This window comes from Balaenoptera borealis (genome assembly GCF_965194805.1).
Source record: "Balaenoptera borealis genome assembly, chromosome: 11".
In the NCBI taxonomy this organism is placed as follows: Eukaryota; Metazoa; Chordata; class Mammalia; order Artiodactyla; family Balaenopteridae; genus Balaenoptera; species Balaenoptera borealis.
This window is the reverse complement of record NC_138868.1, coordinates 48714858-48731100: the sequence shown is the minus strand read 5'-3', so window position 1 is coordinate 48731100 and position 16243 is coordinate 48714858. Positions and strand designations below refer to the sequence as shown.

Here is a 16243-nt window from a genome sequence, read left to right as displayed (position 1 = left end):
GAGGAAGAGTTTGTGGCAGGCGAGGGCCTTGAGCCCTTGAGTCTGTTTTGCAGTGTTGGCTTCAGTAAAAGGGTGAAAAGGGCAGGTTGTTTTGTGTTGGAGATGAGGGAAGGAACAAGAGCAGAACCTGAAAGGCTAGGACAAGCCTGATGAGTGGTCCACAGGGCTAGAGTCATAGGGTGGGGTGGGGAGGGGAGACTGGGAGAAATGATGCTGGAGTCTCAGGCTGGGGAGAGATCCTGGAAGGTCTTGAAAGTTGACCTTAAAGAATTAAAATGTAATGCTGATGACCTTGAAGGTCTTTGAATATGGAAGAGACAAGGTGAAGCCTGTGCTTTCAGGAGGATTCAAGGCTTAGAAGGGCAGGTTGGAGGGACGGGAAGGAACTTCTTATGAGAATGAGCTGTTGGAACAACTCAGTGAGGTAGATTAGGACCTAAATCAAAGCAATGGCAATAGGGATGTTGAGGAGGTGAATGAGCTTGCCAAGAAATCCTGCAGGATTTGGTGACTGATTAGATTTGAGGGAGAGAGAAAAGAGTCACATTGGACACTGACATTTTGTGCTAGTTTGCTGGGAGAAGAATGAGGCAGTTGTTAGCAGCATGAGAGCATGGAGGAGCTTCTTGGAAAGGGGAAGGGAGATGAGGGTGGTCGATTCCTTTTGAAATCAGGAGGGAGCCTTGGGTAGTTACTTGCATGCCCTTTATGTTTTTACCCATGAGGATGGTGAGGCCCAAAGAAGGCTACCCAGGGTCACCCAGCTGCTGGTGGCAAAACTCAGGCCTTCTGGCCTTGAATTCTGTCCTTTGTAGCACAGTGGGTTTGGCCATACGAGAGCTGCCGGAAGGTGCAGATGGAGACTCCATTAGGCAATGAAGAACGAGAAACAGACCAGGTTTGGGGTGAATTCATTCTGCAGTACAGCTAAGGCTGGAGTCGTGTAGGTCAAAAACTCAGGAGGAAGTGTCTGTGGCAGCCAAAGCCACTGGGGGTGCGAAGGCTCATGAGACCTTCTTTCTGTCCTGTGACCTATGGGGATGTGGGCTGACGGGAAGTAGGGAGAGCTTTCATGGTATCTGCACTCTTATGCTTGTTAGTGCTTAGTGGGAGTACATGCGTATTAAATTGTTCTTCTGGGAATGCAAGCACCAATCTATCAGTTCCATGGAAAGATGTATTCCAGGGACCCAAACTCCCACCACCCCACTCCCCGTCGTCAACAGGCTTTAGGGATGCCTCCAACCAGCTATGAGGAGTCGCCAGTGTAGTGCTGGGGTGGGGGCAGCGGGGTGTGCCTATCCGGGGAAGCCAATCAGCCATGAGAACTTTTTCCAAGCCAGGGCCTGTGTGTAGGGCCAGTGTCAGGGATTTAGATGGTTGAGTGAGGGCCACAGCTGTCTGATAAGGAGAGAGGACCTTGTCTAGAGTCTGCACTGCTGCCAAGAGACTCAGTGGCCCTGAGGCTGGGTTTCCTCCCCTCCTTACCTTTCCCTTCCACACCTCTCTGCCCGGCCAGGCTCCCCAGCCTCCCAGGGTGAGTCCTGCCTTTGCCACGGCACAGCGATGACCTCGTTCTGCTAAGGCAGAGCTGGGTTAATGCATGTGAAACCTTTAGATTATTGCCTGGCATATGATAACTGCCAAATAAAAACAGACACAAGAAATGCTGGGATTCAACTTTCAGTCAAACTTGTTAAGCCTCTTGGTTCTTTTTTTTTTTGGCCTCACCGCGCAGCGGTTTGCGGGATCTTAGTTCCCCGACCAGGGATCAAACCCATGCCCCCTGCAGTGGAAGCGTGGAGTCCTAACCACTGGACCACCAGGGAATTCCCGAGCCTCTTGGTTCTTTTTGAGTTATGTAGCTGGGTCTGGCAAGTTTCTACCTCATCTTGTTTTGAGTGTGTGTGTGTGTGTGTGTGTGTGTGTGAGAGAGAGAGAGTTGTGTAGAGGCCAAGGGATCTGCTGTAGGGACTAAGGGAACAGAGAAGGGCAGAGCCACAGTTCAGGTTAGGAAGACCAAATATGGGTTACTTTTGTTCCTTGCATGCACACATAACAATTCCTCTCTTTAGGAGTGACTGTTTCCTTCCCACAACACAAGGCTCTGTTCCCCTGAATCAAAGAGGTTTTCACATGTACGGCTGGCTTGACCCTGGACTGCTTTATGGATGAAACAGAGGTGTATGTTGACTGGCTCCAGAAAGCTGCCTCCAGAGGAAAGACGGAGAGGAACTTCTGGCTTTGGTGGGTTTTACAAAGGGCTTGTCTCATGAGGCAGGTAGTGTTATTCCCATTTATGGGAGGCAAACAGGTACCAGAGAAGGAAAGTGATTTTTTTTAAGGTTCCAGAGTATTCACTTTAATTTCTTGTCCTAACTGGGCCACTTCTGAGAGTGAGAGGAGGAGGCAGATGCTGAGCTGGATGGGACCCTGGGAGACAGGACTGCCTAGGGCGTACTGGGATGTGTGGCATCAAACTCTAAATTCAGTAAGCAACGGGGGAGGGGGGGGGAAGGCGATGGGGGAGAGGGGATTAGAGTAGGGCGAGGGGAGAAGTTAGAACTGGAATTTGGGTGAGAAAGGAGGATTCTTCTAATTCGACATTTTACCAAAGCAAAGGAATAGTTCTTGGCTCTGACACCTGCCCTCGACTGCTTGTCATGAGAAAGTTTTATTACATAAGCTCTTCCTGCAAGCAGCCAAGACATCTGGTTCTTCGATGCAACGCTGCTGTCCCGGTAACAACAAGCACCACCGCCCTGCCCTGCGTGTCCGGCTAGGTTTTTGCTGCGCGGCTCACTGGAGCTGCACGAAGCCTCTGGCAGGGGTGTTGTCCTGCTGGAGAAAAGGGCACTGACTCCTCACTCACCCCCTGACTCCAGCATGGCAGGCGGTGGGTGTCCTCTACCGTGGGGACTGGGACTCCCTTATCTCCGAGGGCCCTGCCAGCTCACTCTTTCATTTAAGTCCTGGCTCTCCTCAGACTTGCTGTTTCTCCTTCGAGCAAGTCTCTCCTTCTCTGAGCTTGAAGTTCCTCGCCTGTCGAATGGGAACAGTACTAGGCCGAGCTCACCTGCTTGTTGTAAAGATTAAATGAGATGACGATGAGTATAAAATGTTGGCTGCAGTGCTTGGGCGTCGTAAGTAGTAAGTGGTATTATTCTCATCCTCTTCTCAGAAAGCCTGGCAAATATAGTTTGTCAAGAGGAGTGATTTACACCAACCAGAGGGCTTATTCTGAAATTTCAGGGGGGAAGTAGTATTGTCTGGGGCTCCAGGTGTGACCCCCGTGGTGGAGGTGAGCAGGAGGTCCAGGAGGCAGAAGTCCATGGCAGGGTGAGGGAACAGGCTGATTTCAGATGGCCCGTCACCAATGTACAGGGCAAGGACAACAAACAGAGAGCTCCGAGCCCACACCAGCTCCATGGGACATGGTGGGGTAAGGTCAAAGTCCTGCCCTTAGGCTCCAAAAATCAATTCATCAGTTTTCTACCCGGCCATGTGGAAAAGCCCACAGAACTTGGCTTAGCCTGGCTGCATTAATAGAAGTCCTGACTTTCGACCTTGATGGGAAGAGGGGTCATCCCACTTTTCCCTGCAGTGGCCAAGACTGGCCACACCTGGACGTGGTACCCTGGGCACCACACTTTGGGAGCAGGTGGAGGAGGGCCCGTTACTGCATCAAAGCTGGAGTCCCTGTCCTGTAAGCTCCGGAAGGTCCTGGGACAGACAGGAAGACACAGGGTTGGAACTGTGATTTTTAGGTGGGCAAGGGAGCTGCCATGTTGTGCCTTGCTCAGAGGGCAGGGTTGAGGGCCCTTGGTGGGAACGGTACAGAGGATTAAAGAAGAGGCAGATTTCAGTTTGGCATGATGTAAGAAATTCCAAATAACTCAAGCTTCCCTCTAGGGCCGGGTGGCTGTTTTAGAGCATGTTACTGGAGTCTACCTGCAGAGGGCATTGTCCAGGCAGTACTGACTAGAGAGGAATTTGTGAAATAACTGAGGAAGCAGACTTTGCCAAAAGGGTGTGGGTCTCACTAAAAGTACTGTAGGATTTGGGGGGATGATTGTTGGCTTCTCAGCAGAGAGGTGACTTGCAGCAAATGTAGGGGGGAATGAAGGTGGAAAGCTGGGGAAGGGCGGCCATGAAGCTGTGCAGAAGCTTCTCTATCTCAGGTCCTAGGCCAAAGTCCCACCCAGTGCAGGTTTGGGAGAGAGGAAAGACTCTGAGGAAGTGCCTTTGTGGGCTGGAACTTTGAGGTCATGATCCCAAAGCGATTGTACTGTGTGTATTCTCTGCTGATGCCTACCTTGGCCTGACCACCTGGCGGGGGCATGAAGGCTCTTATGGACTCATGGGCCCTTCCTGGAAGATTTCGAGAACACAGAGTCCTGGTACCTGCAGGACCAGGGCCGTGCGGTCTGAGACAATGAGCTCACAACATCCAAGAGGTAATAGCGGGTGTAGGAGGGAGCGATCCAGGAGGGCGGTGGGCACGACACTGGGAATTCTGACCGACTGTCTGCAGCCTGGGTCACAGAACAAGCTTCCAGCCCCGAGAGGGGACAGGGAAGGGCTGTGGGCAGCAGGGCCTTATTCAAGTAAGCTGAGGTTTTGGGTGGGGTGAGTGGTGGGAGGATGGAGAGTGCTGCGGTTAAGCAACGTGGATGCCTGACGGGCACACAATCCTGGCTGGGGTGGCAGGGAGGGGAGCCCGCCAAGGCTGGTAGGAGGGAGGCCAGGGAAGCCCCCAAATGAGAATTGGCCCACTGGATCTAGGAAACTCTTTTTAGCAGCAGAGGTGGGGCATAATTCCTAAGTATTCTGGAGTCCATAGACTTGTGACCTCATTTATTATTTCAGTCGCCATTATTTTTTTAATTTTTTTTTTTTTACCATCCTCCGTGCCAAGAACCATTATGGTGGGAACACAAGATGAGTAAGACATGTCCCCTGCCTGGATGGAATTTAAGGAATGTACCCCTCATTCAAAATAGGCAGTAATAACTGCAGAGAAAACACAGTGAACGTTCAGAGAAAGGAGGAGGAGGGGGCATTTGAGATGTGTCTTGAAGGAAAGATGGACCAGAGACACCCCGTTCTATGGGGGTGAAGGAGGGCACTTCTAGCAGAGGGGACAGCAATGTACAAAGAAAGGCATGGGACTGTAAGTTAAGGGGCACGGGTGGCAAACAGCCAGTGGTTTGGTTTGGCTAGAGCTGGAGGAGGAAGGGAGGCTAGACAGGGAACCAGGGACTGGAAATCATCATTCATTAAGCGCGCACCATGCGTCAGGCACTGAGCACAGACTCGTCGGTGCTCACTTACATCTCACAGGAGCCTGTCAGGGCTTTAGCGGAGGAGGAAACTGACTCAGGATAAGTGACTTTCCCAAGGTTCCCTAGCTGGCGAGTGGTTGAAATAAAATTGATGCCCCATCTATCTGATCCCCAAACCCATGTTCCTTCCACTCTATCTTGCCGCCACCTTGAGAGTCCAGATGATTCGGTCTTAAGTTTACCATGAAGATCAGCTCTTCGTGTTGAGGCAGGAAGATGGTCAGACGACATTAGGCTGTGAGAAGCACTTGGTGGTCGTGGCCAGGTTGCCATGATGCACACCTGGCCCCAATGCGATATATACACGCGTGCACACACACGTATTTATAAAGTAAATCTCTAAAAAATAGTAGGAAGTTGCACAGTTGTTCATGGTGTCACAGAAACTGATGTTTCCTGAGCGCTATAGGCAATTGCTGATTTCCTGGCCGAATTCCTCTATTTTCTCTCCCACTCAAAGTATATTAGAATGGGGCAAGGTAACCCAGAATCTTCTCTAATTTATACAAAAAAATTCCTTTTTAAAAAAGTTTTTATTTATTTATTTTTGGCTGCGTTGGGTCTTTGTTGCGGTGCACGGGCTTCTCATTGCGGAGCACGGGCTCCAGTAATTGTGGCACGCCGACTCAGTAGCTGTGGTGCACGGGCTTAGTTGCTCCGCGGCATGTGGGATCTTCCCGGACCAGAGCTCGAACCCGTGTCCCGTGCATTGGCAGGCGGATTCTTAACCACTGCGCCATCAGGGAAGTCCCAAAAGATTCCTGACTTTAGCTACTTTATCATTAGTAACAAGTTCCTTACATCCCACCTGTTGGGGCCCCCAGGGTGTCAGCCATTGAGGGATGTTAAGCAAGATGGTGGGTTGGGAGGGTGGGGGTGAGGATGAGAGAGAAACCTGGGCCATAACCCCGGTGAAGCTGTCGGGGTGGAGAGGAGGGGCCGACCTTTCTGGAAGTGTTTGCTGGGAGCCTGTCCGTGCAGGGGCGTGGAGTGGGCGCTGAGAGCCTGCGTGAAGGGAGAGCATTGTTTCCATGGTGTCATGTTCAGGGTCTGAGCAGGTGGGTGCTGCTGGTGGCTGCCTGCCAAAGCTGGGGTACTTTCTTATCCTGTGTCCTGTGGAGCCAGCCGGTCCTCATTGCTGATCAGGTCTGCACAGGGCCACTCCCTCTGTCCAGCTCGGCCTGCCTCCTGGAGCTCGGAACCCAGACCCAGCTCTGCCAGCCACACCTGGCGTTTGTCCTCAGGGTGGACCTAGGGTCTTTCAGGCTTCCTGATGGGAAGGTCTCCCTCAGGCTAAGGAGGAAGCCCCGAGAAGACCACCTAGGGAGGCCAGGGTGCTGAGGAGGGCGTATCTGGGCTGCAGTGTCTTGGGATCTCGTGTTACAGGGCGCTTGGGGGACAGAGCTGTACCCCCGTGTCCCAGCTTTGAAAACGTAAAGGGCTACTCCAGGGTCACAAGTCCGGTCTTCACATGTCATGATTACTTACATTTGACAGAAAATTTTATTTTTTATTTTTTTTGCCCCACCGTGCAGCTTGCAGGATCTCAGTTCCCCGACCAGGGTTTGAACCCGGGCCACATCAGTGAGAGCCCGGAATCCTAACCACTAGGCCACCAGGGAACTCCTGAAAGAGAATTTTAAATAAACCTGGTGACAGTCGAGTGAGGGATGGCAGTTGTGAGAGGGATCCTGCAGGGTGCGTGAGACACTCATCTTGTTGTGTCACTGTCACGCACCCTGTGTGGAACCCATTCCTGAGTGACTTGGGGGTGCTTGCCTGTTTGGTTCTAGGTGTCTGAGAGTGAGATGTCCACTGGGAGCAATTGTGGGCCTCTGTGGGACACCAGTACCACTCGGCCGTCTTCTCTCAAGGCCACCTCTGAGTTACTAAGGGTTCTCCCGACGCCAGTGCCTAGGGCCTGGGCCCTCCTGCTCCACAGATGTGGTCAGAGTTTGGCCCTTGGTCCTCCCAAGCCCTGGAGCCCAACTTCAGCTTTAGCCTCTATGTTTGGGGTCCCCAAATCCATCTCCGCAGCTGTGACTTTTCTGCCAGGTACCTGCCTTCAGATGGCCCGTGAACATCATAAACCCTGCCTGCTTACTGTCCTTAAGCTGGGTGCCTGGTGGCACTGGCAGAATGACTGAGCAAGGCACCAAGGGGCTGTAAGAGCATGCATGCCATCAATTACCTTACCATTCTGGAAGGCCCTGCTAGAGAGACACAGAAAGCACAGAGCAAGTGCGCTGCGTTGTACCCTAGGGTTCCCCTAATTGCCGGCTGGCCTCAAGAGATTTGGCAATTTCTCAAAGGGAGTCAGTGTTGCATATTTTTTTCCTGATCCCAACATTTAGGCCCTGATAAGAGGTCTTGGCTAACTCCATCTTCTGGAATAATGCAGTGGGGACACGGTCTCTGAGAAGGGCCAGGCACTGAGCTGGGTGTTTGATTCTGCCCCCCTAACCCTCTGACCAGCCCTGTGTGAGGCAGGTGGTAATATCTTCATTACACAGTAACCTGAGAGGTTAATCTGTGTTACCCAAGGTCAGAAACTAACCCAGCTCTAAGCAGTAGAGTCAGGATTTAAACCCAAGTCGGTCTGACTCCCAAGCCTGGACTCTCGCTGTTGTATCTTGCTCGTCTCCTTCTTCAGGGGAATGAGGAAGGAGCTGCAAAGACTCAGGGGTCCAGATTGGGCTGGGCTGTGGGCCTCTGGTGTAGGTACTGCCTTCCCCTTCTGTGGCCCTTTCGCATCACACAGGCTTCTACACCTTTCACTTTGAGACTAAGGAACTGTTCGGGTGTCTCCCATGGGAAAATAATGGCCCTGCTTTGTGGAAAAGACGAGGTGAGAAAGATGTGAGAGAGGCCTCCAGGAGCTGTTGCAGTTGCTCCCACTCCCCTGGGGTCAGACTGACAGGCTTCCGGGAGCCAGACCTCATGGATCCCCAGGGAGGGGAGACCTCTTGCAGTGCAGTCCCCAGCCGGCTTGTCTGTGGTCTGTATGTGTGCAGATGGGGGATTCCTGGATCACTTTTCTTAGGAAAGTCCCTGGGCCACTCTGTGGCCTAAGTACTCTTAGGGGAGGGAAGTGATCTGAGTGGCAAGTGTCTTGTGACTGGTGAGCTGAGGTTAGGGGACCGGCTTTGCCCCTCCCTCCCCCCATCATATGCTGGATTGTTGAATTGCCTTGAAGAGAACAGGGCTGGGCCCAGGGCTCCTTGAATGCAGCTTGACAGCTGGTCAGGCTGCGGGGTCTTCAGGTTTCTGCCTTACAACATATCAACATCTGGTCTCACTAAATGGTCATGGTCCCCAGGCATGACTTGACTCGGAGCTGACTTACAAAGAAGATAGATAAAGGACTGTTGGGAACTGTCCTTACCTGGATGTTGTTTAAGGTCTGGAGATGCAAAGCCATCTCCCTTAGACTGAGAGGGAAGAGGAACACCAGTGGATGAGAACAGAGACCCACATCTCTGGAGAGGAGGCTGCCTTCTTCCCATAGGTTTGTCCAGCGTGTATCCAAGATCAGATGGGGGCATGTGTCAGTTTGCTAGGGCTGCCATAACAAAAATACCACAGACTAGATGGATTAAGCAAGAGAAATTTATCTTCTCACGATTCTGGAGGCTAGAAGTCCAAGATCAAGGATTCGGCAAGGTTGGTTTCTTCGGAGGCCCCTCTCTTTGACTGTGGACGGTCATCTCCCCCCTGTGTCTTCACGAGGTCTTCCCTCTGTACCTGTCTGTGTCTTTATAAGGATACCAGTCATATTGGATTAGGGCTCACCCTAATGATGTCATTTTTAACTTAATTACGTCTTTAAAGATCTTATTTCTAAATATAGGCACATTCTGAGGTACTGGGGGTTAGGACTTCAACATCTGAATTTGGGAGAGGGGGATACAATTCAGCCCATAACAGGATGTTTCCAAAAGCCTCAGTGAACAAGGCTTGGTGTCATGATGAGGGATGGAGAGGCATTCACTGCTGGTCCTGCCAAGGGAACCAGGAGAGGCAGGTAGACTCAGCCCAGCCAGTGGAGGAAGTTTGATTGGCTTTGTCCAAAGGCTCAGCCCAGAAAGCCCTATTCCCTGTAGTCTGGGCTCTCTGGCAGCAGTGGGTTCTGCCTGGTGTCTTCACCTGGCTTCCATGTGGCCCTCAGCCCTCCAGTGAAGACAGAGCTGCTAATCTTCCACTAATACCCTCCAGCCAGGCCTGCAGAGGGAGCCCCCTTTTCCTCTGACAGAGGCAGGAGCTGGGCTGTTGCCCATGCACACAGCCCATCTTTAAGGAAATTCTTTGGTCTCCTAATAATTTAAACTTTTTTTTTTTTTTTTTTTTTTAGTGCAGAAGGAAAGCTATTGCATTGACTCAAAATTAAACTGTTTAACACTTGTTGAAATGAAGGTTCAAAATACAGAATAAATGTTGATTAATTCAGTTAGTATTTACCAGGGGCCTGCCACAGTGCTGGGGCCTGCGCTCCTCCCCAGGCAGCTTGGGAGGCTCGTAGGAGGTAGCTGCAGGCTAAAGTTATGCCTGAGACCCCCGAACACTCTAGATGATAGAGAAAACTTGCCAATTCAGATCTGGTTTTTTTTCCTTGTTGCTTAGCATTCTAAAATAATAGAATGAGGAGAAATGCCTGGTTTTATCATCCATTAGGGGAAGTTACATCTTCTCCCATTGATGCTTTGGGAATATAATTGCATTCATCAGTTAGCTCATGCCGGGCCCAAGCACGGTCAAGTTCCCCTTATGGCAGAGCTGCCTTCACCTCTGAGTATAAGACCACAAAGAGAGGGGGCCTCAGGTATGGAGAAAGTAAGAAAGTGGATACTGGTTGCCGTTCTCTGAGGATGGACAAGTGAATAGCACATCCTCCTTGCTCTCAAGCATCTTAATTTGGAAGGGGAGACAGACGTATTGAGGAATCATATAAACAGAGCTGGAAAGGAGATGATAAACGTGAGTGCAAGTGTGGCAGGAGCGGAGTGGAGGCGACCAGCACCTTCGGGCCCTGGGGATAGCGGTGTCAGGAAAGGCTTCCTTGGGTTGGTGCATTTGGATAAGTTCTTAGAATGGGTGAGGTTTGAAAGTATAGATGGAGAAAAGCATCCCAAACAGAGAAAACAGGAAAAGTTTTCTGTATTTAGAGAGTAGGAAGTGGCTTGACCTAGAGCACGGTGAGAAGTGCAACTGGGAAGTGAATCTTTTTGGAGGACTTGGATGGCTGAGCTACAGAATGCAACTTCGTTCCCGAAACAGTGAGGAACCACGGAGGGTCTGAGAGCAGAGGAGTAATGTCAGGAGCTTCATGAAACATACCCTGCCTTCTCTGGGAAAGAAGGGTTGAAGAAGAGTCAGCTAGAAGTAGGAAGTCTAGGAGAGGCAGCTTTGGAAATCCAGGTGAGAGATGGTGAGGGTCTGGACGGTGGTGGGATGAGAGTTTGGTCAGACACTAGGACCTTCAGGGAGTCCGAATGGCACTGCAGAAAGAGCACCGTCTAAGTCGTCAGGAACTTAGGTTCAAATCTCAGTTCTGGTGGTCCTCAGCAAGGGAAGGTAGAATCTGGTATTGCCCTCTGCAAAAGCCCAGATCCCTAAGTGGTGGATTTAAAAAAAAAAAAACTTCTGTTGTTAAAAAGAAATTCAAACATACAAAAAAGTAGAAGGAATAGTTTAATGAATCTCCTTATCCATCACCCAGCTTCAACAATAACCCCTCGCTGGTTCTGTTTTTTTAGGAGGTGGTTTTTTGTTTTTTGGGTTTTTTAAATTAATTTATTTATTTATTTATTTTTGGCTGTGTTGGGTCTTCGTTTCTGTGCGAGGGCTTTCTCTAGTTGCGGCAAGCGGGGGCCACTCACTGTCGCGGCCTCTCTTGTTGCGGGGCACAGGCTCCAGACGCGCAGGCTCAGTAGTTGTGGCTCACAGGCTTAGTTGCTCCGCGGCATGTGGGATCTTCCCAGACCAGGGCTCGAACCCACGTCCCCTGCATTGGCAGGCAGATTCTCAACCACGGCGCCACAAGGGAAGCCCCCTAGGAGGTGGTTTTTGAGATGAAGCTTGGGAAGTATTCAAGCTGAGGTTGCATTGGAAGCATTTCTCTGAATCTGTCTACCATCAGGTCGAGGTGGTAAAATGACTTGATGTCCATTTGTTCCTCCCTGGGGCTAAATTTGTGTGCACATGCGTGCCTGTTCTCTGCTGTGACAGAGACAGTGAGGGTAGCTGACTTTGAAGGGTGTGTTCTGGGGCTGAGGAAACACACTGCCAGAGGCTCCTGTCAGTGGGGTAGGGTTCTGTCTGCCACGGGGGCAGGTGGGTGTGGATAGGGGAGAGGATAGAGGTGAGGATGGCGTGGGAGGCCAGTCTGCTGGGTCAGACACCCTCATCATCCATTCATCGGAGGCTGCTTGTGGCCTGGGGTCTGACCCATGCTGACCAGACTGACAAGGCTGGGCTATAAACCAGACACCAATGGACTCATTTGCTTTGGCAGGTGACATCCAGTGGCTACAACAAATGCCTGCCCTTCCCGACTGCCTTCCTGGCATGACCCTACCTGGGAAAGTGCATCACAGGGTCATCTGCAGGTGGCTGGGGAGCCAGACTCCCAGACAGAGAGCACCATGTGGATGGTGGGGGGGGGGTCACCCCAGGCTGCTCTGGGGCATCCTTGTTAGTGGTCACTACTCATCCCCCTGGAGACGTAGTATCAGTCGCCAGGGTGCCACACAGACCAACTCTGACCAGTCATCCTTCACAGAGGGTGACCCAGGTAGGCAGGGCGGGGGTGTGTGTGGTAAGTGTACCACTTAAATGCCCTCTGAGTTTGGCATCAACTGAAAAATAAGACCAGGAGTCAGACAAGTGGAGACCAAGATATCAGCTCCAGGGCTAATAAAGGTGTTTAGAGAATGTGGTTAATAGGAGTCCCAGTGGATCCCTTTGCTGGGTCCACAGACCCACTTCTGTCTGGGACCCAGCTGGCTGTAGGCTTCCTCACGGGGCAGGCCTCTTCCCTCTGGCGAGGCGGCCCTGGAAACAGGGAAGGATGGGGCTGGGCCACTCAACTCAGTTCCCTCTCTCATTCCCACCAATCACATACTCAGCTTCCCCCCACAGCCACACCGTGAGGAGGTCCAGGAAAGAGAGACCGCCAGTGTCCTCCCCATGGCTATCTCCGTGGCAACAGGAAACAGAAACTAAATGAAGGCTTGAGCATGTGTTGTGGGTCTCAGCAGAAGTTCTCTTGCACAGGTAGGGGTGGGAATGCTGTCACAGAGGAAGGAGAATCATCTGGGCCTTGAAAAATTAGTTCTGATGGCCAGAGACTGGAGAAGGGACCTTCAGCTTGAGGGGACAGCATGGAAAGGGCACGGCAAAATGAGAATGCTCTCCTGTGGCTGGAGTGTCAGGAACTCAGAAGGATGTGGTTGGAAGGGACCAGGCTTGGTGAGGTAGTGCAGCCGAGTGGTTAAGAACGTGACCTTGGAGTCAGACTGCCTGGGTTCAAATCCCACCTCTGCTGCTCACTGGATGTGTGGTTTGACCAGCTTAACCTCTCGAAGCTTCAGTTTCCTTGTCTGTAAAATGTGGACAGTAATGGTTATGACTGTTGAGATATGAGATACGTGTAAATGCTTAGCTCAAAGCAGAGTGAGTGCTTAATAAATGACAGCCGTTATTATTACTGTCATATGTCCAGGGTAATTTGTGATTAGCCTTGGATGCCAGACTCCTGAGTTTGGACTGCTGTGGGAGAGGCCGGGTACTGTTCAGGTGAGAGGAGGCCCTCCAATACCTAGTTCTGGACACCTGAACCCAGGCTGGGCCAGCTGGAGTGAGAAGGTTGAGATGGAGACGCACGCCCCCGCACAGAGTGATGCACAGGGATGTGGCCGCTGTTTGAAGGAGAGGGAGGGGGCGGGGAAGAGTCCCAGCGCAGTGCAGGGTGCACAGTTCCAGGAGGCGAGGAGCTTCCAAGCGAGGGCAGGACCATGCTGAGAGTTTCTGATCATGCTGAATCTCAGGGGCTGCTAAGACGTAGCCAGAAAGCTGATGAGTATTTGGGTGTTTGGGTCTGGAGCTTACAGGAGCAATCTAGTGTTATGAGTCATAAACATGGAAATGAAGTATGGATTATCCAGGGAGAGACTGTAGAAGGAAACCAGAATCAGCCCCAGGGCAGTGAGTGGAGCTGAGATATAGGACATTCAGTGAAGGAAGGACCCAGAGAGCACTTCGTCCCAAATGCCAGAAGAGGAGAGTCTCTGGGGTTTGCCAAGGAAAGCGATCCCAGCTGACACTGACTGATTGCTGGTCTCATGTTACCTTCACAGCCTCTCTTGAGGAAGTACTTTTATTATTCTCATCTTATGGATGAGGGAGCGGAGGCACTGAGGGTGAGCGTCCTGCCTTAGGACATGTGCACGGCGGGTGAGAGTCTGAAGCAGGGATTCTGACCCAGGCAGTCCGGTTCTCCAGCTTGTGCTTTAACCTCACCCTGCACATGCCGCCTCTCAAGGAAATAACTGAAGTAGCTCGATGGATGAGAGAGCACATCAGGCACGTAAGTGGAAATCTCATGGAGGTGGATGTCGGAGAGAATGGGAGGTGAGCCCTTTGGCAGTGAAGCAGAGGAAGAGCATGAAGTGGTAGCTGGGGGATGCGGGCCAGAGGACGTGTTCTAAGGTAGCAGAGGCTCTGATGTCCGTGGGGGCTGAGAGGAAGGAGCAGAAGAGGGGGAGATGTGGATTCAGCCTAGAGAGGGAGTAATGGAGAGGTTCGGCCTCAGTGATGATAGGTTAGGGGATCAAAGGGCGGAGGGGGGGTTTGAGGTGGAGAGAAAGGGAACTGAGGGATTCCGTTTCTCATCAAAGAAAGATGCACGGCCGTTTGCCGAGCAGTCTGAGAGGAAGGAAGTACAAGGCTACAGATCCGGGTGCACGAGTGTCTGATGGAGCTGTATGCATTGCTCAGCGTCCGCGAGCGCGGAAGGCAGAAGAAACACTGCTCCCCAGCTGACTCTGCCTCTCTGGTCCTGACTTGCCCTGCCCCTCCCTGGGTCGGGGAGGCAGAGTGAGCTGCGGAGCAGGTTTGGTGCGAGCTGGGGAAGTGTCAGGAGAGAGGTAGGCGGAGTTTCAGGGGATGGTCCTGCCTGCTGACTGCTGACGGGGCCTGGAGTAGAAAGACCTCCATCTTCACTGTCCAGAATGTTGGGGTGGTGAAAGGGGATACTGAGTCAGAGGAGTGGGGGAGGGTGTTGGAGAGCTCCTGAGGTGGGGAGGGGGAGGGAACAGGCTGCCATAGCCTGACTGTACTTGGGGAGGGGGCACCCAGAGAGCCCTGCAGGTTCCTCTGAGAAGGATCCTTCCCTCAGGTCCTTGCCTGCTTCTGCACTATTGCTCGAGAAGAATGGGCAGCTCCCTTCTGTGGTTCCCCTTGCCTAACGGATAAAGGCCGAGCTCTAGAGGGTGAAATGCTGTGAGAGGACCTTCCCGAGCTGGTCCCGGCCTCATTTGCTGCCACTCTTCCCCTGCTGTTCTCTGGCCACACAGAGCTACATGCATACCCCACCCTTCCCCATACCTTGGGGTACGCTCTTTCCTCCTCTTGCAATGCATTTGCATTAGTGCCTGCTGCCCACGTGGAGAAATCTCACTTCCTCTGTGAAGCCTTCTAGGATTGCCCACACTGCACTGGTCTCTCGTTCCTCCTGCTGCTGCTGTGCCCTGAGCCTGCCGAGCTTCCCTCTCCTGGGAGCACACCTCCTGGTTTGTTGCTGCCCTGTGTGTGTGTCTTTCTCCCTGGGAATCCCCAGGGCCTCCATGGTGCCAGGCACCCGAGAGCTTCCCCTTGGATGTTCAGCAACTTGAACAAATGGATGACAAGGTGAACCTCGTTGTCCATAAGATGCTCAGGAAATGGTTGATTTTTGAAACTCAGCCTGTCTTTGAAACTAACTTCCATGTGATGTTTTCCAAGTTACTTGCCTGTTGAGCTAGTCACGTCGGAGAACTGACATTGGCAGTTAATTGCCATCCAAACTTAATTTTAGAGAGGATGGGAATTTCAGGGAAATGATGTTTTTCTTCTCACAAAAGAATACCATGGCTGCTTTAAAATTAGACCATTAATTTATGAATTTCTGAAGTCTACCTTGGCAAAAGCCAAAGTTTGTTGGCTTTGGCTCACGGATCCCAGATAGAGGCCCAATTCTACATGCAACCTTCACAGTCTAATCGACATGGATGAGAGATGAAAGATTTTTGGTCCTTGGTAGGTAAATAACATAGTCTTAAATTCATTTTTTTTCCCCCTCATAGCATCTACCACAGGGTTCCACAGATGATAGAGGGGCAAATAGTATTTGTTAAATAGATAAACCAATCTAAAAAAAATAATATATTGATTTTTGTAGGTTATGCATCTTTATGAGAATTGTTCTCCGTTCTGTGTATCTTTTTTCAGATAAGATACTGTCTTGTTAACAGAGTTGAAGCGGGGCAGCGGGCAGAGTCCCCATGAAGATACGCAGGGCAGCAATTAGCAGAGAGTCTCATGGCCCCAGGTGTTTGAGCTCTTTTGGTTTGGACATGGAAACCAGCTTCGTTGTCTCCCAGCTCTTTACTGCATCGAGCAAATCTGCGGGACAGGGCAGTGTGGCAGGGAGAGCAGGCGGAGACTTAGTTGACAGACAGGCGGGACTCTGGGAACACTTCAGAGGCTGTGGGACCTCGGCACTGTCTTAATATCTTTGTGTCTCAGCTGCCTCTTTTGTACATGGGGCTGATAATTGTACTATATCCCTCACAGGGCACTGTGTCACCAGGAAGATTAAATGAGATAATGAAGGCAAAGGCTTCTTACAGGGGCTGCCGCGT

At 51.5% G+C, this 16243-nt stretch overlaps 1 protein-coding gene across 26 annotated transcripts in view; it reads left to right on the top strand.

Annotated features, from left to right (window-relative positions):
- PPFIBP2 (PPFIA binding protein 2) overlaps positions 1-16243 on the top strand; it is a 152143-nt gene that overhangs the window by 4103 nt on the left and 131797 nt on the right. Inside the window, exon 1 of one of the 26 annotated variants that reach the window (XM_082341443.1) lies at positions 4503-5173. The exons of 23 other annotated variants lie outside the window; for them this stretch is intronic. Coding sequence is in view for 1 of the 3 variants with exons in the window: in XM_082341448.1 (XP_082197574.1) it covers positions 5166-5173 (8 nt within the window). In the remaining 2 variants the exon portion in view is untranslated. Of the gene's footprint in view, positions 1-4502; positions 5174-16243 lie in introns of those variants that run through there. 2 more of the 26 variants (XM_082341448.1, XM_082341452.1) reach the window with 2 other exon arrangements.